We start from the raw sequence: 25,996 nt of genomic DNA on the forward strand, positions 1-25,996 counted from the left end.
GAAGATGAAAAAGAGTGGTACCTTTTTCAGTTACCACTGAAAAGGAGCAGGAGGGGAGATCTGCAGTGGAGGTGGAGCTGTGACAGAGCACTTTCTGAAGGATGCAAAAGTGAAATCAAAGGAGAAAAAAAAGAGGAAAGTCAGGGAGATGAGACAAGAACCCCAAAAGAAACTCACCAATTAATTCTCCTCATCTCTGTCCAACACACTCAAATGACAAAGCTTGGGAGTGAGAAGGTGTTGGTAGAGTGAAAGGAGAAACCAGAACACAATCACAGAAGAAGTAGAGAGAAATAGCCAAAACCAGCCAGCGAGTGGGACCTTTTCTTGAGCTGAAAGACCAACCTTGTCCTGCTGCTGTGACTTCAGCTGCCATGTGCTCTTCCCCATCCCGCTGCACCTCTGTATTCAAGCTACTGGCTGCCTTGGGGCTATGTCCTGCAGCATGGCAGGGACATGGACCTCCTTTTTGCTCTCTGTGTGTGCATACATGAGTATGATCAGGTAGGCAGAGAGTGTGAGAGGTGCACAAGCAGGATGCCAGCTTTTCTCAAAGAGATTTGAAAACCCATGTACACCTTCCTGGAAAGAGGAAAGAAATCACTTCTCCCACCTCCTTCATGCAGGACTAATCCTGCCTACAGAAGCAGTAGACGCTCTTAAAGCTTTCCATCAGGCTAAGATTTGCAGTGTCTTCATCTGAGCTGTCAGGTTTTCACTTTAGCCTAAGTCACAGTATGCAAACCCTTTGAAGTTAAAGCACCTGGAGCCAAAACTGCACCAGAAAGACAAACTACAGGGCTTGCAAGAAATAAATACAGAAATAAAATCTCATTTCATTCTGCTCACAGGCTGCACTTAAAGTCTACCCTTTGCTGTAAGTAGAATAAATTTTTTCTTGCCTTTTTCTCAGCCAATCATTTCAAAATTGTTGCTGACTGGATCTCCGTGAGTTTCAAAGGAAGACCAGAGACCGCCTAACTTTGGTGGGAATGGTTGTGTGTTGGTGATGTGGAATGGGTGTGGGCGATGCTGAGGAGCTACTGCAGCAGTATTTTGGAGCACAACAACCCCTGGCTCCCCAGCCTATGCATTCTCACAGCAGGTGGGACAGTGAGGTCTGAAGGTAATGCTTTAGCTCTGCTTGGGGTTGTGCAGGAGTGTGGTGTCTCGGGCTACTCTTAAAAGGCATAAAGGAATATAGGTTTAAAAAAAAGAGAGAACCTTTGTGTGAGCAGATACTATAGGGTCCTTCCCAGCAGAGACAAGCTACGATTGCAGTATGAGTTTCTGAGAGAAGATGGATCACTTGCCCCTGTGTAACATGAGTGGGACACAGGGAAATTAGCTTATGCTCTCCTCTTCCGGACAATTCCCTTTGGCTTCCCACTTCTCCCACTGCCAGGCTGTGACTTGCAGGGACCTCACAGTCGTGGCAGGGTTGTATGCGTGGTGCCTGCTCTCACTAAACGCTACAGCCACAACCCTATTCACCATTTGTTCACCACTATTGCTCAAAGATACCCCTTAGTATCTTCTCCCCCGTAAAAAAAGTTAGCACTAGAGGTGCTCACAGTGATTGATAACACTAATATTTTATTCATTGCCTGTTAATGTTCCCTAATGGCATTTCTGTAATTATTTTAATTGGTTTTACTAAAAAGAATAACAATGAGCCCCTAATGCTTGTTGGTGTTTGGTTTAAGCCAATCACTTGCAGATGGCTCACTCCTTTTAATGAATGGAGACATTTATTAGAATCTTTTGGGTTTGTAGCCACTTTCATTGCATCTCTACATTAGTCAAATATCTTTTCTTTTTCCTAAACTCACAATGATCCACAGAAATTCCAAGTAAATCCTGGGATCCAGACAGACCTCCCATTCTCATTACCAACATCCATAATCATGCCTTTTTTTATGCAGTCACACACAGCTGCCAAGCCAAAATGGGGACAACTAACTTGCAAGAACTTTTTCAGAAGGCTTTCCCCAAACATGCAATGGGGCAAAAGCAACCAAAACAGCAGATAGGAGAAGAATGAACAGATATAATTTGATGTTTTGGTCTAGCATGAGCCAGAGCATAAAAGAGGCCAGGTGAATCTTTTTCTCTCTCTGCTGATGTGAGTGCAGTGGTGTCCTACCACGGATGAGGTTTTTCTGGATCCTCACCCACACATTCAGCCAGGTGATCCTCTTCCCAAGCAGCGAGAGCTCCTCAGCTCTCACCGCCACGTGCATTTGTGCGTGCAGGTGAACAGACCGTGATACGGCAGTGTTCAGACTGGGCAGGTGATTTTCTTACTATTTCATCACACGCTGCTTCTCTGGGATACATGACTCATGCAAGTAGGATCCATACTGTGCTCTCTCCTAGAGATTCTTCTTTGTCTTTCTCACTATATTGTTTTTCTGGATCTCAAAATAACTTTAATCTGTGTGAATGGGAAATTGAGAGATACAGTAATGCTTCTAGAAATGTTGTTATTTTTAGTTTTCCAGGTTTAAAATAAGTTTCATCCAGGCTCATTACAGGGAGTACACAAGGAATAACCTCAGGAGAGGCTCAAGCAAGCACTTGATACTTGTTTTAATTTGAGCTGACCTTGTATTGTGCACCTATGGAGGTTTAGAAATACATTGACTGGAAAAACCCAACTATGTGCTGCTTCTAGATGGGACACAGTCTACTTATCCTTCCTGCTGGAAAATGGGCAGCTAGGAGCAGGAAAGGGCCAAGGGTGTTGTGATGGAGATTGAGAGAGTTATTGGGAGCAGCTTTGAGGATATGGGAGAGCAGAGGCAAAATAGGAGAGCCTATTGCACCCAAAGACTGATGCCAATCATGCCACCCTATCCAGGAGAGCCTACAAAGGCCAGATATGGCCATGCAAGGGATGCAGCCCAATATGCCAAGGGTAGAAACATGTGTAAGGGAGCGAAGGAGCCCAATGTCCTGGGGGACAGCACTCCCAAGCCTGAAGCTGCTCTCTGGCTAACAGAGAGGACCTGCTTGACTCAGAGCATCTTGCTGCGAGTGTTAACATGGGGACTTGGTCCAAGGAAAGGGGATTAGAAATTTAATGTAATTTGAGCAGAAATCTCAGGCCATCAGTAGCACAGCACTGAATAGGAAGGAAAACTAATAAGATCCTGCTGGTTGCTGTTCCGTGGGAGGTGTGACCTGTCTCTCCAGTGCTTTGTTTATTTCTCTGGCTTGGCAATTTGGCAAATGCCCAAAGGCTAATTAGGCACCTCAATTTTCAATTTTGTGAGTAGCATCCCAGTAAGGAATCAGGAAGAAGCAATACCAATAATTTCATCACAAACAGCTAAAACATTTGCTCTGCATTAAGTGCCTGAAGACAATTGGAAGTAAACTCTGTGGCTGAGCTGAGCTGACTCACCAAAGCGAACCCACCAGAATAAAAGCTGCCCCTCCCTTCTCTGCTACCCTTTAGAGATCTTCTACAAATCTGATTGGAGGCAGAAAGATTTCAAATCCTAGTTTTCAAGTTTATCAGGCAAAGGCAGTCTCTCACAAATAAAGGAAAAATATGCAGAATTTGCATTCAGACCATTGCTCGAGCTTCAGACAGCCCTAAAATGCACTCTCCGTGCTGTAAGGCAGTGGCTCAGTTCATAAGACACCCACTTACATACTGCTACAAGGGCAAGGCAGGGATGATAAGGGTCAAGGAAGAAGCACAAAAAAAAAAGAGGAGCAATAATAAACACTGCAAGAAGTTTGAAGGAATGAAGGAAAAGCACAGGGCAAGGCTGAGTGGGAAATTCCTATGTTGGGCCACTAAAAGCAAGCGTCTCAGTGTGAAGATGTATTATGGAGCTCACAGATGAGATGCTGATTGCTGCCTGCATTTTAGACATAAATTTATGTCTTGGACAGATATGGATATAGATTGTTATCCCTTCTCCACAAACAATCTGCGTTTTCATGAGGTTTTTTTCTGCTCTCCCCATGCTTCCATATTGCCTCTCTATTTTTCCCTCTCCTTCTTCCCAGTGTCACCTGACAGAGCAGATCCTGTGCCAGGCAGGAGTGAGTCAGCATTCAATTCAGAAGGATTCACAGTCATACAAAATAAAAAAGGACTCACTCCTGATAAAATGCAAGTACAGTGTAAAACACCCTAATGCCATTGATTTCTTACCAGGTCCTTGGAAGTCTTCATAATTCTTCTTGCCTTTTTTATTGCAGTTCTCAGTCCTACCTAGGGGAGCAAGAACAAAATGAAAAACAACCAGATCAACCTCACAGTATCCCACCAACTTTTCTTCCTATTTCCTACCTTTTTTTCTATTTTAATATATCAGTCACAGCACAAAAATGATGTATGAGTCCACAAACTCCTCATCAGTTACTTTTTATTGGACTAACAATCAATTATCCAGTCACACTCTATGAAACTCCAGTTGCAGGAGTTCATTTATTTTGCTCCAGGGCATCATTTATTTCCTAAGTAAAAGTCCAGATCAGCTGAAATTCATATCCTGACTGTGCTGTGTGAGCTGCAGAGGACATACCTCTCTGGTGACTCCTCCTGAAGAACAAGTCATCCATTAGATGGCTAAAAGAGGGTTACACATGTAATGTCAGTCTGACTTGCTGTGGAAGGGCACAGATGAAATATTCGCTCTTGCATGGATAAGGGTTATACTCAGCTGAGGTTCATCCCAGCAGGGGAACAGCTGGCATGCAGGAAGGTAAAAAGCAGGGAAAAGAGTTTGGAAGGAAAATCTCCTGGCTAGGATCTAGGAAGGTTAGCTTTTTATTCTGGAAGTACCTGACCTGCAGGGCAAGTTCTTGCTGACAGTGGGAAGATAATTTTTCTGTTGTGTCCATGCCAACTTGTGCTGAAGAATCATTTTGGGGTACCTCCAAACTGAGGATACTTACACCTACATAGAAAGGAAGAGTGGGAGAACCATTGGAAGAAAATACCTTGGAAAGGCATAATCAGTTTGGGCATCATAAGGCCGTGGGTTACAAAGAAGTCAACTACAAGTGATGCCCAAATAATTCCTCAAATCCCTTTACACACATGCTCCTCAAAGGAGGAAAGGAAATTTTGCGCAAGGGGCACCATCTATGAGCGTGGGTGACAGCCAGGGTCCAGCACTGCTGGTAGCAGGACAGATGTGCCGTGTGCGGTGCTGCAAGGCTGTGGCCAAATGCACACTGATGGCCACTTGCCATGTCCGGGAACTGCCCAACACTGCCATGGTCCTGCTCTCAAAGCCTTACTTGAGGCTCTGCCGTTGCAAAAACCTCAACCAATACATTTTTGCAGCCCGCCAATCCACTGCTGTGGGTCCTGCCTGGCTAAATGTTGAGCCATGAGGAGGAAGCAAGGGCAGGCTGTTTCTGCACCATGCAGCTAAGCGTTGACTTTAGCCTTAAGAAGTTTGTCTTGCATCACAGCACAGAAGGCCATACTGGTTCTTCTGCCACAAGGACTCTTCCCGGTCATGGAGGTGGGGAGATGCCCCAGATATGCTCATGCAGTCAAAAATATTTAACAACAGTTTAACAGCTCTGATGAACAGCACTTTCTAAATTCAGCCACGTCTTCCCGTAAGAAAGGAAGATCTCACAACTTTAATTTAGGGGAAAAAAAAAAGAGAAAAGACAGTCACAGGAGTCTGAGACAGTCAGGGTAACACCAGTGTGCTCCCCTCTGCTGCTCCATTTTCAGTTTAGGACAATATTCTTGTATATCAGTGATGACAATTCCTATATGCTGTCCTGCATTTATTAGGCCACCTTTGAAAACAGTCATATTTGTCATGGCCTCTGTCCTTCCCTTTAGCATTCGGAGTGAAGAAGGCTGAAAACACAACCTGTTTGCTCTCTTTCTGAAGGAATAACTACTTATGTTATATAGGGTTTGAGAACTGGTAAAAAAACCACCCTAGAATAAAAAAAAGGAGATAAAAATAAGCTACTTGTGACAGTGTTTCAAATGGAAAGGCAAATCCAGAGTATAATAAACATGTTAGCACTTAGTGTCTGCTCAAAATTGTTAGTGAGGATGAACTGTTCTGTCTGACAATGACCTGCCATCAGTCCCTCCTACAGCCCAGCCTAAGGACATACCTACCAGCCTAACACCAACCAGGTTTATGTTTCTCTGGATAGAGCTACAGGAACTCAACACGTGGTAATATTAAAGCATTTGGAAAAAAAGAAAATATCCCTCGAGTGATGGCACCTTACTGAACAGTGGGCATGCCAGCTAGGATTATTACAGCAGATTATATTTGCATTTAAAGTAATCATTATCAACATATTTTTACTGGGGATAAAATTTAGCATGTCATTATAATTGATTTAGGCAGTGATCAAAGCAAATTAATTAACCATGATATTCAGGAGTCAAAAATTTATAGTGAACAATCCAAGGGATACAGAAGAATAAGCATAAGCAGCAAGGAACACAGACTTCTAAGTTACTGGGGTTTGATATACGTGTCACTTTAATATATGTAGTTAATATATGTTTAATTCATGCTGTCTATAGTCTTATAAAAATCAGGGTATGTCACAAATAGATGAGGGACACTAGGGCTGAGCCATTGTTTTCTAGTTTCTTCCCCCTGGGCAACAACTGCTGTCCCTAAAACCAACTATGCATCTTACATTTGCCATAGTTATGTTGCACGATACCAGCTGCTGTCATTTCTGCAATAAAATAACTTGAGAGGTAGATGAGGAAAATGGCTTAAAATTGAGTATAGTAGATGGAATATTTCCAGAGAGGTAGGATTTATCACTCCCTTTCTGCCAATCAGGGTGGGAGAGACCTTGCTTGCTCACAGCAGCAGCACATGAGAAATGCATGCTTCAGACAGCTACAGAAATATTGCAGTCAGAAAGCAGAAAACAAGGGAGGAAAGGCTGAATTGACCTTGCATGTAGAAAATTGTCTCTCTGAAGTGCTAAGTACAAGACCTTCTCTCACTTCACAAGTTACTTCAGCCAAGACTCCAGGTTGGGCTATGGAAGACTGGTAGCTGATACACCCACCCCGGAGAAAACACTCCTGGTTTCATGGGTCACTTGTAATCCCTGGCTGACACCAGCGGGTCAAGCCTGCCACTGAAGGCCATACAACCCATACAGCCTCTCTTGGTGCATCTTGGTTAGCAAGGAGCCTCCTCTCTTTCCCATGGCATGAGAACACCACCAGTGAGGGGGCTCCCTTAGGCTCCAGCAGCTGATGGTGAAGCTGCAGCCGCAGCGCAGAGAGCGTGCTGCAGTCCTGGGGAGAAGCCAGCACCACCTGCCCAAACTGGTGCAGCCCTGCCACCCCAACATACCCACACCATGGACAGGGACGAGGGCAGGGGGGCACTGGGATTTCATTCACTGCCTTCTTTCAGTGCTTTCCACAGAGACCACGCATTCCCAGTAATGATTTTTTTTGGCAAACAGATGTATTTCTCGTCATAAACAAATGCATGAACCAAATCTAATTGTCTCTCATTTATCACCCTCGTTAGCCAGCTCTTTCCCAGGAGAGTGGTTATTTACAAAACACTCCAAGTTTCCCTTCTAACTCATTTCATCATCCTTTTACGAAGAGTACCGAGATACGAAAAATCTGCAAAACTTGTCAGCGTTAAATGGCAGTGACAAAAGTGGGATCTGTTCAAAAGCAATGCTTTCTTGTCCTCACGTTTTTGTCTGCCACCCTCCCATGCCAAATGCCTCTGTGCCTGTGAGTCACCTGAGACCTGTTTTCAAGGGTCCTGCCTGTGGCAGCTTCTACATCAGCATGATGCAACTGCATGCAGCACCCTGCAATTCTTATGCTACCCTATTTCCTTTGGTTTATTTGGTGGAAAGTTGGGGTTGTGTGATTTGGCTTTTGGGGGTTGTTTGGTTTTTCAATTGGGAAAGGGTTAATTTTATTTTATTTTATTTTATTTTATTTTATTTTATTTTATGCTAGCGAAGAGGAGCAGAGGAAGCGCTGAGAAACAAGTGAAAGAATAGGAACTAGTGCTCAAATTGTGCCTTCTGCTATCATTTGTCTATTGGTAGTTTCTTCAGAGCTCAGTTCTGACTGCAGGAGAAACGACTCACATTTCAGTGGATTTTACCCATTTCCAAAAAGAAAGGCTAAAAGGAGGACATCTTGCTCCACAGGACCTAGCCTGCCTCCCAGATGCTTGTTTTACTGCCTATGGTCTTAAAAAAAGGAAACAGGACCCAGTCACGAGATCTACCTTTGACTGGTAGCCTGCTCTTATCAGGAATGCAGAAGCACTCCCACCCTGGAGTTTGGTTCTGCCTCACCTCCCAGGAGGCAACTCACATTTTTACTGACAGAGAGGAATGAAAGAAAACAGCAGGAGTATTTTTATTTTATTACACCCCAAGGGGTTTCCTTTTTCGACCCAGAACTGGTTGGCTCCTACTTTGTCAAAGAGTATGCTGGCCACAGTCATGTCCATGAGGGGGCTTTTGCCTTTTGCAAAGTCAAAGACCTGATAGAGGGCACATGAACCAGCATGAGTGCTTGTGGAATTGATGGTTATTTTTTTAAGATAAAATAATAATAACATAAATACGTGTACTACTGCTGATGTAAGATGACTTCTGTCAAAATCCTATTGCAGCAAATTGCAAAATCTGCAGCCACAAGGTCTCTTACAATGTGGAACAGAAAAGTGATGGGCAGCAGAAAAGGGACCCTGAAAGGCAGAAAGAAGAGTACAAGCTCCTTCCAACACAGATTGCTTTAGAAATTGCCAGACCAGGACTACAGTGCTGAAGTCCAGCCATTATTCTGGCCCCAACAAAATCAATTAAAGTATTGCCATTTAACTGAACAGGCCAGCTGGCTTAAAGCAATCTAGAGACAAGCTGAGAGTAATCTCCTGCAAACCTGTTTGCTCCCAGGGCCAGAAGGAAAACTTGGTAGGCAGTGCCTAAAACCCTTCACCCTATTTCAGGCCTTTTTGCTCACTAGAGGAACACCACTGTATTACATGACCTAGTGCAGAGAGTCTTCTACACTTTTGATCTGCCCTATTTGTTTGTCTCTTTACTTAAAGGAGTCCCCAGTTGCCACCCTCCTACTTAAGGGTAGAGGAGAACCTCTCATTGGGCAAGAAACATGCAGTGGGAAAGCCTATGCATGCAAATCTACCTGCACTTCCATCCCTGACCCTCTATGAGCCACTGGAGGCAAGAAGGGGCTCACAGGACCCCGGTACAAGTGACATCTGATAACACAGCCACACTGGTGATCCAGGAGCCACAAAAGCTTCTTCCCTTTTTCCCCACCAACATCAGGGGTCTGGTCCTGAAACTGCCCACCAGCAGAGCAGCCCACCTTGCCCAAGACCCCAGGGACACACTGCAACAGAGCTGCCTTTGCCCCGGTTGGATGCTCTCCTCCTCCAGCTCTGCACTGAGAGCACTGAGCTCTGTGTGAACGGAGCAATATTTTTTATTCATAATTACAGCAAAGTCTCCTAGAATAATCACAGAGTGCTAATGGCTTCAGGCAGCTTGGTAAAAAAAAAAATTAATTTGGGCTAATTTGTCAGACACCAGGGAAGTATATAGTATGATGCATGTATCATTTACATGGCCTGTAATATCTCCAGTAAGTAGTTTGCAGGGCCACTGAAGCAGGGGCCCTTCCTTCCTCAAGACACAGAACGTCACTAAAACAACACCACAGAAGCAGAAAAAAATAAAGTACTGACTGAAAAAAACAGCTACACATTGATATTTTCCACCTTAAAGGCAATTAAAACCTGAAAATTATACTGCCTTACAAGGACAGGTAACTATTTATTTTATTCCCTTTGCCAGTACAAATATGATACTAATTCTGGGAAAATGGGCATCCAAAAGCCTAAATGAACAAGCAAAGTACCTGAAAATCAATAGAGTTGAACAGAACAGTCATTAGTATTAAAGTCTTGTTCAAACACTCGGCAGGGGACTGCACCAACATTTGCAGGCTCATAAAACTGAAGTGATCAATCAAATTACAAATGACGGAAGGAAATATGAGGCAAACTGCATTTTATGCATCTGTGTCTCTGACTGTATATTAATTTTTTTCACCCAAAATTCATCTTTACTCAGTCTGACTTATCACAGTTACTGTGGGCAATTTATCAACCACTTGAGCATGAACTTGAAGCACTGCTCTTCTCCTCCCATCTCCTCATGCTGTCTCAGGGCACCAGGAGAGCCAAAAAAAAAAAAGGGCACAGCCAGTGTAAAAAAATTGGTTTTGTTGGCACCGTTCCCTTATTCCCTGATGAGAAACAAATACACCTTGACAGAAAGGGATCTAACTACCACTTGGAAGGGGAGAGGGTTTGCATGAGCCACTCACTTGAAGGATATTCTCCAGGCCACGCAAACAAGAGTCTAAATTTTGTTTTAAAAAACCAACCAGAAACCCAACATGTTCAGTGGTTTTCCTTGCAGAAAGTGCACTCACTGAAGCTGTCGCTGGAAGGAGTCAGCACCTCAGTGCTACACTTGCTCTGAGAGATGGGTAAGAGCTAACCAAAGATCCTTTCCCTTCTGGTTGATTGACAAAGAATTGCAAGACAGGTGTTATAACTTTATCACAGAAGTCACCTTGATTTAAACAGCTCCTCTCTCCAGACTTGTTAGCCTGGCTCTCTGTGTGGCCATGGAGACTCCATCCCTCTCTTAAAGTGTGGTTCATTGTCTGCATCTTTCACTTCAAGAGGCACCTTGCACTTCTGACATTCAGTTCAAGATGCGAGATTTCTCATAGAATTTATCTGATGAAATTTGGGTAACATCCTGTTTGAGTCGAGTGAGTGTGGACCCTCTGCTGTTTCCAGTCTTCTTTCACCCCTGCCTGGTTGAACACCCATATATCTCTATGTTGGCATATCATGGAGCATAGTAATCATATGGGATGCACACGTGCTACAAAACAAATGTTACTGCCATTCTTGGAAGGCAAATGTTTCTCCAGATCTTAATACTGCCAGAACTAAACCCATCATGGAGAGGAATTGCAGCTCATCGAAGCCCATAAAAAGACACTGACTGATTTCAATGACTGTTGGATCAGACCCTGTGTGAAACATCAAACAAACAAACCTTTAGGAATCAAACATGCCTTTCTCCATCCAGATGCAGGGAAAAGATTTACGAAAATAGATACCTAAGTGAGTGTCTTGCTTTTCAACACTGCCAAACAATCACCATCACTTGCAGGTTTTAGTGTGACTGGACATGCACGATAACTGGGAAGAAAAGAACCCCACAAACAAAAGAATCCCAAACCAAACAGTATATGTTTAGACACCTATGCAGATATGTATGTGTACGAGTGTAGCAAAGGTCTAGGACATGCAATCAAGGACATGCAAGTGTCATAGCAAGTAACTGTACATCAAAGAAGTGGTGGTAATTAAATGTTTCCAGCCTGAGGCAAAAGATTATGCACATTAGCTTCAACCTCTTGCACTGCAGACTACTCCAAGTCTAATAGCCCTGCATTTGCTGCTGCAGCAGGTAACTTGTGCCTACACAGGCTGTCACTGCAGATCAGGCAATGTGGGGATCACTTGTCATGCCATGGTAATGCAGTGGTATATATGAACCTCAGCTGAATATCTGGTTTGGGGTTATTTTACTGCTTAACAATGAAGTCCAGAGAAAGAGATATTTTATTTTCTCTACTCTTCTTCTCTGATCCAGACTGGTACAAGAGAATTTGGCCCTGTGACTCTCATGCTACAACAATTCTGTTGAGGATAGTCCACACCACTAATGCGTGTTATGTACTTTTCATTCTAAAAGTGTTCACGCTCAAAATGTTGAAGTTTATTTCCTAGACAATGCACGTGCAGTGGAAGCCTCTGAACTGTTCAGTTCCAGCTTAAAAGATGTTCCACAATCAGTAGTTTTAAAAAAAGTGGCAAACCAACTCACCTTTGGAGGAGGATAGAGATGACAAAGCGGTTGTCCTGGATCCTGTTTACACAGCTTCAAGGAATGGCAAACCACATCAGCATTCATTTCCCTGGCTATGCTGAAGGAAATGGTGCATAAACAAAGACTATTATGTTCTTCTGAGTGCTTGAAAGTAGAAGCTATTTCCATGGGAAGCCAGATCTCCCCAACACTACACAATAATCTCAGCTCACTTCACTGTGGCCCATAATCACTGCTCAGTACAGTGTTGGGCTCTAATGATTTTCTGCCATGACATCCTACTCAGCATTTAAAATTGGATCCCAGGACTATGAAAAAACACCCTGCTTTATACGCAGCACCTGAATCACATATATTGTGACTGTTCTAGTTTTTAAATCAATCATAAGTCTGACAAAGACAAAGGTTAATGCATACAGAATTTGGTACATATGAATGTTCAATCATGAACTCCACAAAATAACGAGAAATCCTTCAAAGATCCTTAACCTTTAATCACCAAGCATGAGTGCTAGAATTTTTTCTTTCTTTTTGGGATACATCTCTGGGCTAATCAGGAATTAAATGAAAATGTTTGATTATAGCACTTCTTAGTCCTGTAAACACTTTGCAGTCCCTTGACTAGTTTTAAAAACAAAAATAAAAGCCCTAAGGAGGAGGAAGGTCTAGCAAAAGCTCAGTTAATTAAACTAAGAACTTTCAAAGACGAATAAAATGACCTACATTTTATTTTTTTAATCACTTACATTAAATAGTAGGTTTCCCCAAGAGTGTGAATCAAGGTCAGGGCTGAGAGCATGTAAGGGTTGATAATTAGACAGTCTGATTAAAGGTAGAATGGAAAGCAAGAGCCAAGCAACATCAGCTTGATTCTATAGAACCTGTCTCACACACACAGGTTATTCAAATTCCTCCCTCAGCCAAATGAGCTGAATTTCAAAAGGTAATTACATCAGGTGGGCCTGATCTGAGATTTAAATGGAATATCAAAATGGTTACTGGTGGCAGCCTGTGTTTATTCACTCAGGAATAACTGTGCCAAATGCCAAACCAGAATCACTCTGAAGCACCTCTGCTTTAATAATAATAATGTGATTTTAGGACTGAAATCCCTGCGCTTCAATCTGACAGCACATCTGTACATGTCAAGAACAAACTAAGCAAAAATCTGAGAGCAGAGTGATACTCACAGTTCAGCTATGCGTGATCCATAAAGTTCAGCGAGTAAGTAACAGAAACCTTGCAGTTTTTCTAGAAAACATAATTTTTTTAAAGTAGTTGAGCATAGTGAACTGGTTTTGCAGCAGTCAAAATGCAGCAGCAGTTGATTCATTAAGGTGAATGTTGATTTACTTTAGAGGAAGGCATGTGACTCTATGACCTCAGTGTAGCACCAAAAAATGGAAAACCTGAATTTTTAACCTTGCCTAAAATCCTTCTCTCACTTTAGGCAAGCCACATGATAAAGACTAGAATAGATAATCAGCATTTGTTAAATGTTCTGAGTATGGCATCATGGAAAAGTCAAAAGAAATAATGTATGCCACAGCATGTCCTAAGAAGTTTAAACAAACAGCTCAGTAGGTTTGCAAGAAGAAAGAAAACAAATACATAAATCAAAGAGCAGAGAGTGGTGTTGGGCTAGAACTGCCTGGGAGCTTCTTGATTTGAGAAAATAGGTTTTGTGTAGAGCAGGAGTTGTGCAAGAGTAACTGCATCCAAAGAAATATTTGACATTTTTTGTTTGGCTTTCTTTCACGGTCTGCAGATGTGTTCCTTTTTGGGATGCTGGCTTAGTTGATTTTCTTTAATCTGGGTGAAGCATACCCTCCATAAGACAGTTCATTAGTGATTTCTTTAAGGAATTGTTTTAAAAAAAGGTGGTCCCTGCACCTGAGCAAAGACACTGTGGGAGAGATTGGGGTTTGAATCAAAAAAGGGCATGATGGTAGCACTGGTCTGACAGTTCCCATGAAGGAAAACTTCCTGTTTCTTGGCCTGAACAGGCTAGAGATGGTTAACCATGCAAAGGAGATGTCAGCCTTGTTTCGGCAGGGTTAGTGTTGTGAAATGTCAAAAGATGCAGGTTCATGTAAGTACTGTGACAATAAACTTGCAGCTCCTCAAATTCCTGAGAGCTGTCATTTTTCTCTTGGACCTCCATTACTCAGGCAGACTTGGGGAAGAAAGCACAGTGTGTCCTCATCTTTCCCAAAGAAAGGCATAGCAACCCCCAAAGGAGTCACTTCCGTCCAGCTCTGGGCTATATATTCAATTTTAACCAGCTGGACATGGCCAGGGCTGGGAGTCTGCTGCATACAAGGTGGGTAGGTTTGCTCCGAGGGGGGTACAAAACCTTGTGGCAGTGACTCCATTGGTGGGCATGGATGTGCTCTTTCTCCCACAGCTGCTCTCCTGCCAGGACTGCAAGCACCTTGACTGGCAACCTGTGACTGCAAAAGGAGGACTGGGGCCAGAAAGGCATACCAGGGAACAAAGAGATAATTTTCCCAACACTCTCCTACTCATATGGTGTTGCAGGCAGCTTCTGTAACTATGATAGCTGATATTTCTTATCCCATGACAGGTGTTTTATTTCTATCGAGTTACTAGCTTAATTTCTTTACCTCCTTTGTCACATAACTCCTCTCTATTGGCTCTTTAGAAGCAATCTGCAAGTAAGAATTGGTCTCCTGACTAGAATTAGATTTTATTCTTGTTCACCTAAAAGGACATTGCAGACATCAATAACCCTGAGTTTGGTATCACAGCTGATTAGAATACCCTCTGATGAGGCTTGCCAGTGGGGCACCTGGCTCCCTATAGTAGCCTGCAGGCAAAGGTGGCTGGCTTCCCCAACACCTCCCTGAGGCATCACGGATGATGGTCTCCTTGTGATTTTCCCAGACCAGCTGGTTTCCACAATGTTTCTGGCCCTGGAAGAGCCAGCTGACTACTGTAACCTGTACTGGTGGCTCTGAGGAGAGAAGAATTTGGCTGCCCGCCAAGTCTGGGGAGCTGATGTAGGGGTTTTGCTGGTCACACTGATTTCTAGGTGCTGGTTTCCTTATGCGTATAGGAAGCTTGACATGTAACTACCCCATGGTATAACAAATGATGAGAGGTAAAAAGAATAGTAATAATGTTAAATTGTAGTTGAGCACATAGAGTCCTCCTGGAAGATTCAGATGCCATTCAGGCTTTAGCTTCCAGCAAAACAGACCAAAGCCACAGGCAGTGTTTACAGGACTGCCCTAGGAGCCAGCCAGCCTGCATTCATGTGTTAACAAAGGTCCAGCTCTGATAAAACACACGAGCAGAGGACATTGAAGAGAGGAATCTGTGAGGAAGAACCTGTGTAAGTCAGAAGGGAGGGAGAGAAAAAGTGATGAATAACTGTGAATGTCCAGGGGCAAGAAAATGATGCCTCAGAGCTTTTTGGATTTTTTTACTTTTGTAGATTTTAGAAGTACTTTTGTAGTAAATGTAGATTTTAATGTAGGTGCATTATATCCCTTACCCTGTAGCATAATAGTTATACATACCCAACCCTGTTACCGCATTTCATATCAATCCCTTTAAATTCTGTTAGTGTGTTTAGTCTTCTTTTCAAGGTAGAATTTAGAAAAGCACTCTAGGCCTGGACCAGAAGATATCACACAGACGTAGCGACCTTCAATCCCAGAACTTTGGAGGAGCTCCAAGGACTATACATGCTGTGAAGAAGATGAAGATGAGGAAGAAGGGGTCCCAAACATCCCCAGACCTAATTCCCAAAGGGGTGTGTCAGTGGGCAGAACTGTGCAGAAATGGGAGTGGACAGATCTGGGATTGAATGGACCTTATTATAAAATCATACAATCACTGGTCTGGGTGTGGGCATGTCACGTGTATTCCCCTGGCCTGAGGCCTAATTAAAGGACCCACTCTTTTTATCTTATCTTATACACTAAATTGGCCTGGAGTCTTTTTCTTCACAGACTCTTAAGGTAAAAAAAGAGCTTAAACCAAATTAAATGCTGGAAAATTTAGAGAAAATATAGAGTGTACTTGCTTTTGCCCTGTTTCGCATAAAAGAGATCCCCTAAAGTGCCTTATTCTTAGGGGATCTTAAGAACAATCTGGAAGGTTTTCCTCTATATCTTGATAGTCCTAGAAACACAGATTCTGGCTGAATCCCAGAGGATAAATATTTGCAAGAAAGATGCTGTTATCCTGTTGCCATTTGCACTTGAGCTCTAAGGTGTTTACACAGCAGTGGTCAACACAGAGGCAGAGCATGACTCAGAGCCAATGGTGAAGGCAAAGGGTCTCAAAGCACATTTCAGGTATCAGACACCTCAATTTCATCAAGCAGTCAGTCAGTATCCAGGTAAACATATATTCTTGCTAACATCTCCTAACACTGTAAATGCTGCACATTCTCCCAGACCTGGCCTTTGCGTCTGCTCAAAAGCCTTCTTCACTAGTGACATTACTAGTCTTATTTTCATAGTTTTATTGGCCACATTGCTTGAATCACACATATTGCAAATATTTCCATACAAATGAGGATGTGGTTCCATTTTCTACATAGCCTAGGGGATTAAGTGGGATAGACAGGTACTGAAAATTTTACTATCTTTTTCTCTGTCTTTTGTTCTTGAACATCATATAACTTTACTGAAGGCTTGTAATCAGAATTATAGGAGGTCCTTAAAAAAACCCACATGAATTCTTATTCCCTTTTTGGCCCTAGGAAAAACCCCACTGCCATTAATTTGTTGTTGTTATTCTTGCAATTGATTATAGGCATGCGCATAATAATGAATTGCTTCTATAAGTGAAATGCATGACCTGCTTTAGTAGGTTTGCTGCTCATGAGCATCCAAAGCTTTTCTACTGTTTCAAGCAGCAAGAAGAAGCTGTTGATTCCTGCTGGCCTGCAGTGTTCACCCCCCAGGAGAGGATAAAGTGGGTTACACTGTAGCTCCCACACAATCTATAGGATTTTTCATTCCTTTCAAGTTCAGGGTCAGTTATTTTCTATTGGGCGTATCCATGCATCTCATAGAAGGTAACTGGATTATACAGATTTAACTAAAGGGATAATAGGATTTTATGTGTGTAAAGAATGGCAACTGAAAAGAAATATCTTGACATGTCAGCAGAACAAGGTCCACTGAGCGAATCGTGAACACAGAGCTAGTATGTCATAATTTAAAGAAGAAAATTGTAGTTTAATAGCAGGATCAGTGTTTGTAATTGTAACTTCATGGTTATGTGCCTGTAATTTAAAACACTGAGGATATGACTTATGGAATAGAAATCAGATAAGCGTCATTCTATCAATGAATGAATCCTAGCAATTAGCTCCCTGCCCCATTCCACATCAGGAAATCCTTACTTGGAAAGGAGGAAATTAATATTCTACACATATCTCCTAACTAGGGTTTATGGAGCAAGATGGTTTCTCAAAGATATAATTCGCGAAGTCCTATAAAAATTACTTTTTAATGAAGAATCCTAAGCCATCTTTTTTACATTCATAATGTTAAAAAGATATCATGAATGTGAGATCTAGTTACTTAAATAGTTATAGGATTGGTCTGTGAGGCACAAAGCTATTGTGGCATTCAAACTGCTCTCTATTTAGGAGTGTGCATGTGGACAGCTAAGCTCCTTTGGGCAGACAAAATAAGGGGCAGAAAAACAGGACTCTTACATATAATCATAAGGAATAGCTATTGCTTTTGAAATTTGTATCACCAGTTACATTTCAATAGCTTTTCTGCGCATACCAAATCCTCACATCACACCTGTCAACCTCATCTCATTTTTAAAATTTTACAAGAGCAGCTTCCTATATCCACTGAAAACATTTTCAGCTTCACAGTTGCTATGAAGACCCTTATCAACAAGATGAGTAGTTGGGCATACAGTGAGTCTATTCTTAAGCAGCTAACAAAGAGACAAAGGGGAGAAAAAGAAAGGAAAGGGGTCTGCATATGTTGGTGCTCAGATATGTGTGGGCTTAATACAGCCCCATATATTCTAACTTTGGGACAAAATCCCGTCCCTGAAACCAAGCAAAGCCACGCCATTGACTTTCCTGTAAATAGCAACTTTCTATCTCCTAGCTACATACGTTTGAGATGCTGCACGAGAAGTGGATAAAGTTTTTTCAGACTTCACATGAGAATTTTTAATTAACAGAGAAATACAGCAGCACCAGCATAACATATGGCACATTACTTGGTACTTACCAGGTATGTAGTTGCACAGTCTCTCCACGGCTGCCTTTACTGTACTGTTGTGCCATTGTGCAAGTTGTTCAATTACAGACACCACAAGCACGCATCCTTCAAACAAACAAACAAACAAAAAGAGTGAATACGGTTGTCTGTGAGGTGTGACGAAGTGCCCTGTGCCACAGAAATATTTCAGGCATCATTGGGTATTTTATTTCTTGAAATGCTCCATGGCAGATAAATGTTCAAGAAGAAAAAATATCTGTGAATTGCTGTCTTGATTCAAACCCTGTAAGTTATTACAGGGAGGATGTGGATGCCAGGGGAACACATAGAACAGCCTGAATTTTACTATATAGTGCTCCTGGAAAAATTACTCCATTCTTTCAAGGCTGAAAATCAAGGAGTCAGGGGGATAGCCACTGTTACGACTGCCTGCTTGGCCACCTGCTTTCTTGTTATTTCTCACAAGAAAAAAGTCACGGGTCTGTACTTGATAGGACTTTTATACCTCTCCACACAAGCCATACAGAGAGATACCAAACCTGAAAAACAAACAGTTGTGACGACCTACAGAAGAGACATCACACCGCAGATGTGTGTTCTGACCATGACCAAAGCATCCATGGTATCGTTTCTTCACAGACTTTACTCTGAAGCTCAGCAGTGCTCAGTACACACACAGGGTTGCTGGTCCCATTTGTTAAAGACAAAATGTCTTCAGAGTTCATTCTGTGGTTGGAAAGAAACCACTTCCTTTGACCTATAAAGCTGGTTATTTCTCATCACTAATCTGGGTGTGAACAGGGCTGCAGCCTAGTTGCTTCTTGGACTTCCTGTGGCTGAGACTCACAAAATTGTACACTAGTGAAGCATTTCTTGAGATGTGCAGCACTTTTCCTGCTGTTTTGGGGATGAAGTAGGTTCAATGTGATCTCCACTCAACAGCCATTCAAAATCCACATGATGGGCATTCATTTCAAGTCAATTTTAAATTGCTGTAAGTCAACATTGTGCTTTCTCTGCAGTGGCTTCACTGTTTTATGAGGAACACAGCTTTGGTGATGCAAAGTCTTCCCACTGTAGTCGGACCTGGCAGCCAGAGTGAAGTCCCTGCCTAGGCTCAGAGCCTGAAAGGAGAAAGAAAGGAGGGTATCCCAGGCAGACAGTAGACAAGGAGCCAGGATGCCAGTTTCCAGCAGCCTGGGTAAAGATTTCTCTTTGAGATCCCTGTAGCTGAACCCTACTTCCTCTCCTCTTCAAGAAATCCAAGCTCTCAGACTTGCTCTGACACAGTCTAGAAATGGAGGTGAGCTGCAGCAATTTGATGTGGCTGCAGATTCACCTTTTTCTGAAGCTTGAGAGCTTTAATGTTCAGGTTTTCAGACTGGCACAACTCTTCAAAGTGAGCTTTAAATTCCACCCAAGCACCTATGCGCTATTAAATCAAAGTGCTGTTTTTCAACATAAATAACTTTGACGCTTCTATGGATCAAGTAGCAAGTAAAAGAGGAGGTAGTACAATTGGAACTTGCTGTAAGGCCAGTACTTTGAGTCTTCTATTACTTCTTCTACTCCAAATACAGTAATCCAGTGGAAATTACAGTGAACTGTCACCTCTTTTGCACGGATAAAAGCCCACTTCTCCATACTTATTAAATAAAATGCTCACTCAAGATCTTCTGCAGAATGATTTATAGAGCATGCTAAGAGCCATTACCTCTAGTCAGACTAAAAGGATTGGAGATTAAATGAAGACAGATACTACCAAGGAAAAAACCTAAAGCAGGACATTCTTCCCTCTCCCCCTCCCTCTTTCCCCTATCCTTCCAAATAACCAGAGGCTAGCTAGCCCAAGGAATTAACAGCTCATTAAAAACACAATAGCTCGTAAAGAAAAAAAAAGAGTAGAATAATAAAGACACAAACTAAAGTAAAGGGAACATCCAAGATGAAGGATAAAGCATGCTCGGGACTTGGGCTCAAAGAACACACCAGGGCCATTTGAACCAGATTTAACCACTAGCAGGTGCCTTATAACAGCCTTATCATAGAATCACAAAGTGTTTTGGGCTGGGTCAGACCTTCAAAATGCATCTAGTCCAGACTCTACAATGAGCAGGAATAGCTTCAACTAGACCAGGTGGCTCAGAGCCCCATTCAACCTGATTTTGAATGTTGCCAGGGCTGGGGCATCCATCACATCTCTGGGCAACCTGTGTCAGTGTTTTACCACCCTCATTGTAAAAAACTCCTTCCTTATATCTGGTCTAACCAAAACCTATTTTAGTTTAAAACCATTACCCCTGAGACAGAAAACAGATCCTGGGTCCTTTGCCGGGGTAGCATGGGCACAGCCATGCCGGACTGATCCATCCTTTAGCACAGAGATGGCAGTGCACGTCCTCAAGACACACTGTAACACATCTAAAAGGCATTACATAGCTTAGTTCTTATAAAACTATATTATTAACATACATGTGCAACCTACAGACAACAAAAAACTACCCTTCCCCTGACTTTTGTGTTTTATTTATGAGGATAGAAGCTCAGAAAACTACCTAAATGATGACTTGATCACAAAAACACACATTCTTTCTGTGCCTTCCTTTCTACTCATACCGAGGTCAGGCGTTCATCTAACAATCTTGATGTCTAGAAGTCAAAAAGACAAAAAGGAGTCCAAGAAGAAAGACAGGAAAGAGCTATCCCTCTGATATTTTCCAAGGTGCACAGTTTTTGTTTTTTTCTCATTCTTTTGCACCACGAGCTTGAGGAATCCACAGAATCATAGAATTGTTTAGGTTGGAGCTGACAATCTCACCTACTGCAGCAGAGAGAAGTGTCTCTCATTTTGCCTGTGCTGTGTAATGCAGTGCTCCTGCACTTCCATTTGGGGTCTGCAGAAAAAGGGGCTTATGGACAAACAGCTCAACATCCGAAGAGTTGGGCTGAGAATAAAAATACCCTTGGTGCTTCCATTTTCTGTGCTATACAAGACACTGAAGATGTGAGTTTCTATCTCATGTTTGTCAAAGTACCACAGAGGGAGTGAGAAACAAAAAAGCTATTTTTGGTTCAGCTCTGCCAAACAGAAATAGAATTCTTAATCACAAACACAATCATGTGGGTAACACTACTCTAGGAGCAGTCTCCTGGCAATTAAATGAAAATTTTTTCAATCGATTAAGTCAGATAGACACCTTTGTGTCTATTGAACCAGGCCTGAAGGGAAATCTGCTTCACACGAGGATTAACAGAGCCATCACTGAATTTGTGCAGTACCTAATGCAGTACCTCAGGCTACTAGAAGCTATATGAATATAAATAACAATAATAATAGCCTGACTACTAGGGAAAAACCCACAGAGCTGAACTTCAGAATGTTTGCTCTCATAAACTTGTTTTCACTATCACAGAGAGGATGTTTCTGTTCACGCTGTTATACCCTCCCCACCTCAGGCACCCACAGACCACCTTGATTATTCAAATGCTCTCCCAGTCAAATGCATTTATTCCAGGCAAAATGCTTACTTTGTGGGACAAGCTGATAAAGAAAGTCTTGACTGATTTTAAAAAGGGTCTGCAGTTCTAACTGGGACATCATCAGGCACCGCGGCTGAAGTCTCTGGACCTGAATTTGGGTAGTCCTCCTGCCCTCTGGTGGGAAAGGTGCTCCCCAGGAACACATGCCATCAACACAAGCCATTGGTTCATCTGCTCTGTTTTCCCTATCGACCAGGTCTTTTATCAACTGCCCTTGGCCCACCTCTCTTTACTCCTTGTGGTCTGCTGACATCTCTTATCACCTTGCCATGAGCTCTGCCAAAGACCTTCATTTAGAGTGATGTCATTAGGAGAAGCTTTTGGGCTGGAGATTGTAAATTACTCGGGGAAAAAGACTGAACTCTGTGCAGAGGGAGGAGGAATGTCTAGGGGTCACTATGGTCTGGGGAGCCTAACCCACCTAGACTCCCCATTTTTTTTTTTTGTAAAAACATGCCACCCCAGTAATTCAGATTTATCCTCTGGGAGAACCTATCTCTGGTGATGAGCTGAACTTCAAGAGGTTAGTGTTTACAAATTCAAGACAATCCAGACTATCCTCACTCCTACTACAAACCTGCTCTCCTTTTAATCCAATATATTATTTTCCTCTGAATTTAGTGTCAGGAAAAGAAATGGTAAGCAGTTATCTAGCCTTTAATGGGTCTTAATTTTGCTGGCCAAAAATGCAAAATAATTAGTTAGCTAAAAAGGGCAAGGGGAAATCAGATATCTTCGACTGTAGAAATTTAACTGATTTAATTACTTATGGTATGTGCACTAATACAAACTTTTAAGTGTTCTGGCATCAGTAGAAAAGTATGTCCTGATCTGGCCAGTCATTAGCAACTATTGCTTGCTTTTAATTTACTTGCTATTTAGATGTGATTTATCTTTCATCATGAGCTGGGTGCATATAAGCCAATGTAAATAGGCTTCATCATTAAAAAAGCTCTAATTTTTTTTTATAGTTGCATAAGATTTTCTTTAGAAACAAGTTTCAATAAATTGACTCTGCTGTCTCACTTCAATAATAGGTTTCAATACCCTGACAGGCTGAAGAATGTTTTCTCTAGAAGAACTTCATTGGCATTAAAATACCTACCAGCCATTAGAAACTAGACTCTGGTATTAATAAAATGCCTGTCTCTTTTAGCGATAGTTTGTGCCATCTGCTATTAATTTCTGAAGAGATAAGACAAGTCCATAACCATTTTGCTCAGCAGCAGCAAGGTGAAAACTCACACATCAGGAAGTACTTCTCTCCATGTATTTGAAAGTAGTGTGTAATAATAAAATGACATTTCCAATAAGCTCAGGGAAAAAAAAAATCATATCCCAATAATAAAATCAAAGTTAGAGAAATTAATTTCTTAGCTGTGAAGCCTCTAGCAGTTTGAGCAGACTATTTAACTTAATCCACTTCTGCTGCACAAGTTTGAAAGGCTCTATAATTAGAATTATACCTAGGGATGTCAAAAAATGTCTGGATAGTGTAAGCTGCCTCTCTAAGTTTCAGATTTGTAGGTCTATTTGTCTGAGTAAAACTCTGTTAAATTGGACTTCTGGCACCTGACACATCCTCCTTTGCCATCCTTTGCTCACATTTCTGGGTACTGGACTTCTTTCTCACCTGTCCAGCCATATCACTGTTCCTTAGCCATAAATTAAACGTACCCACAGAGCAAAAGGAGGATATAAGTCCACAAAAGCAGCCTTGAACACAAATAGCTCTCTGCAAACCCTGCCAACCAGCTCACTCCCAGTGAAGCAGGAGCTGGAGCCTTGTTTGGTGAAGCGACAAACCTTTGCCTCAAAAATCTGTCTGCAGCAGCCAGCCTCTGTGTAAATGAACCCATCTATCACATTCCTGGTTTTATACAGAAGATGAAGGCTTCCCCAAAACACGATCCTAAGCTCCAAAGCATCTCAAAGCCTACAGGTGAGGAGACCCAAGAGCCTGTCTACAAAAGGTAATATTGCTACTCCTCATGCAGATGCTGTTATACAGGTATAAAATCTCCTCTTTCTAAATTCATGTAATCCAGTTCCAGTTCAACCTGGAACAAGACATTCCTGTTTGAAATAAGAGCATTCACATGGGGAACTAGGAAGAAGTAAGGTTTTCTTCTCTGAGATGGGGACATCCATGTGGGTATTTTTGATGCAGGCAGACCATGCAAAATTACAATACAGGAATGCTTTCTTTTTCATAGAATTATAGAATGGCTTGGGTTGGAAGGGACCTCAAAGATCATCTAGTTATCCATCCCATGGGCAGGGACACCTTCCACTAGATCAGATTGCTCAAAGCCCCATCCAGCCTGGCCTTTAACAGTGCCAGGGTTGGGACATCCAGAGCTTCTCAAGGGCAACCTGTTCCAGCATCTCACTCATTATATATTCCTTTCCTAATAGTTCCCAATACCCATTTTGCCTTGCACTGCTTCTCAGCACTGAGTTGATACTTTCAAAGAACAGCCCTTTATAACCTCAAGATTTCACACCAGCTTGGAAATATTCAGCTCAAATGACTTAACTGTATATGCAAAGTTAGGACAGTTTTCTTACAGCCAGATTTGTTTCTTTGAAAGGTAATTTAGAAATGGATCTGAGTGATAAAGTCTTTTAACTCAGATTTTGTTTCCTATTTCATTTACAGTGCCAATGCATTGTACAGATATATTGAAATGATGGAATATAATTAGAGGTATCCATTCAAACATATTGGCATATACAAGACCCTTTCGCCCTTAATTTGCTAGGTGTTATAAAATATCCTGGAAATACTAAATGATATACTATTAACAAACCTGTCACTGGGTATTAAATTACATATAGTATATTGGCTAAAGATATTTTTAAAATATTACTAGCAATATAATAGTATTTTGAGTACATTTGTAACAAAATCAGTAACAAAACCAGCAAACCCTGGAATACCAGTTATCATTTCTGTTGCACGTGTAGTAGCAGTGAGCCACCTCAGACACCCTAAATTTAGAGCCCTATATATTCACTACTGTTTTCTTAAGACACCCAATAAGGACTCTGACAGAGCTATGGCAGTGCCAAAAATTCAGTTTCCATCTAGTGGAAGACACTAGTACCATACTTGCCAACCAAACGTATTCCACGTTTCCTATATTACACTTTAAAGAGCCCTATTTAAAAAAATCTATAACCCCAGGCATTTCCAATAGAAATGTTTTCTGTATTAATTAATAGGAAAAAAACCCCATGTTTGCATGTGCGCCATGAGCATATTTATCTTTTCCAAATCAAGATAGGATATTGAAAATTTACTGAAGCCCGATTGCTGGCAGGGGAAGTTAATGTGAATGGGTAACTTCATCCTTGTCACAAAGGTTTGACCATTTTAAGACTCTGAATGCACGAAACTTGTTTCAGATATACAGTTCCTAAAACCAGTAAAAGTGATTGCCTTAAACATAAGCAGAAGTTCTCTCTAAGGGTTAACATATGAGCAAGAATGAGAGGCACACACAGTCAGCACCCAAATAGACCATCAATAAATAAGACTATTAAAGAAAACTTATACTGAGGGCAAGCATAAGTAATGTAAAATGTACATGACTACCCATATCTACAAATGCATACAGATGTGACTGTGTATTTACACACACATAGATGTAGATGTGTTGGTGTGCTGAGCATACCTTTTTACTGTGATCAATAGATATATTTACATTTTACAGTCATAAACTTTCAGTAAGAGTTGGGGTGATTCTGGAAATGATGTTTTTACTGAATAGTAGCTTTAGTATCTCTACTGTATTTACTACTCCCATGTCTGTTCTTTTCTATCTAAAGTATAAACCTAGGAAAAAAATGTTATGATCAAATTTAGTATTTCTTGTTGACTAACAGGCTAAATTTTGCCGCTGAGTAAACTGAGCAATGTTGGTGAACTGAACAGAGGTGCTGCGGCTTGGCAGTGGTTTAGCTGTAATCAAAGTCAATTCCCAGCCTTTCAGAGTAAAATACATTGTGGTGTTACACTGATATTGGGCATGGCCTTTTTACAGAACTCATTGAGCTGTAAATTATACGTTCTGTCATGGTGCCTCCCCAGACAATATGTGCACAGCCACTTTGTCTGAGCACAGTTGTTAAAAGCCTCCAACTCCATTTGGCATGTTCCATTGTGTGAAGTTATCAGGAGCTCCAGACGCCACCAATCCTGCTGCCACTCTGCGGGGCATATTTCATCCCTGCAC

General features: G+C 41.8%; 1 protein-coding gene across 1 annotated transcript in view; it reads right to left on the bottom strand.

The window, feature by feature from the left end:
• The window catches only part of AOAH (acyloxyacyl hydrolase), an 81,462-nt gene that overhangs the window by 48,755 nt on the left and 6,711 nt on the right, over positions 1 to 25,996 (bottom strand). The window contains exons 3-6 of the mRNA XM_027729111.2: positions 18,225 to 18,320; positions 13,170 to 13,230; positions 11,977 to 12,076; positions 4,175 to 4,234 (exon numbers count right to left, since the gene is read on the bottom strand). Coding sequence (XP_027584912.2) covers positions 4,175 to 4,234; positions 11,977 to 12,076; positions 13,170 to 13,230; positions 18,225 to 18,320 — 317 coding nt within the window. The remainder of the gene's footprint in view (positions 1 to 4,174; positions 4,235 to 11,976; positions 12,077 to 13,169; positions 13,231 to 18,224; positions 18,321 to 25,996) is intronic.

Source organism: Pipra filicauda, unplaced genomic scaffold (assembly GCF_003945595.2).
Source record: "Pipra filicauda isolate LSUMZ 115617 unplaced genomic scaffold, ASM394559v2 scaffold233_size1220752_pilon, whole genome shotgun sequence".
In the NCBI taxonomy this organism is placed as follows: Eukaryota; Metazoa; Chordata; class Aves; order Passeriformes; family Pipridae; genus Pipra; species Pipra filicauda.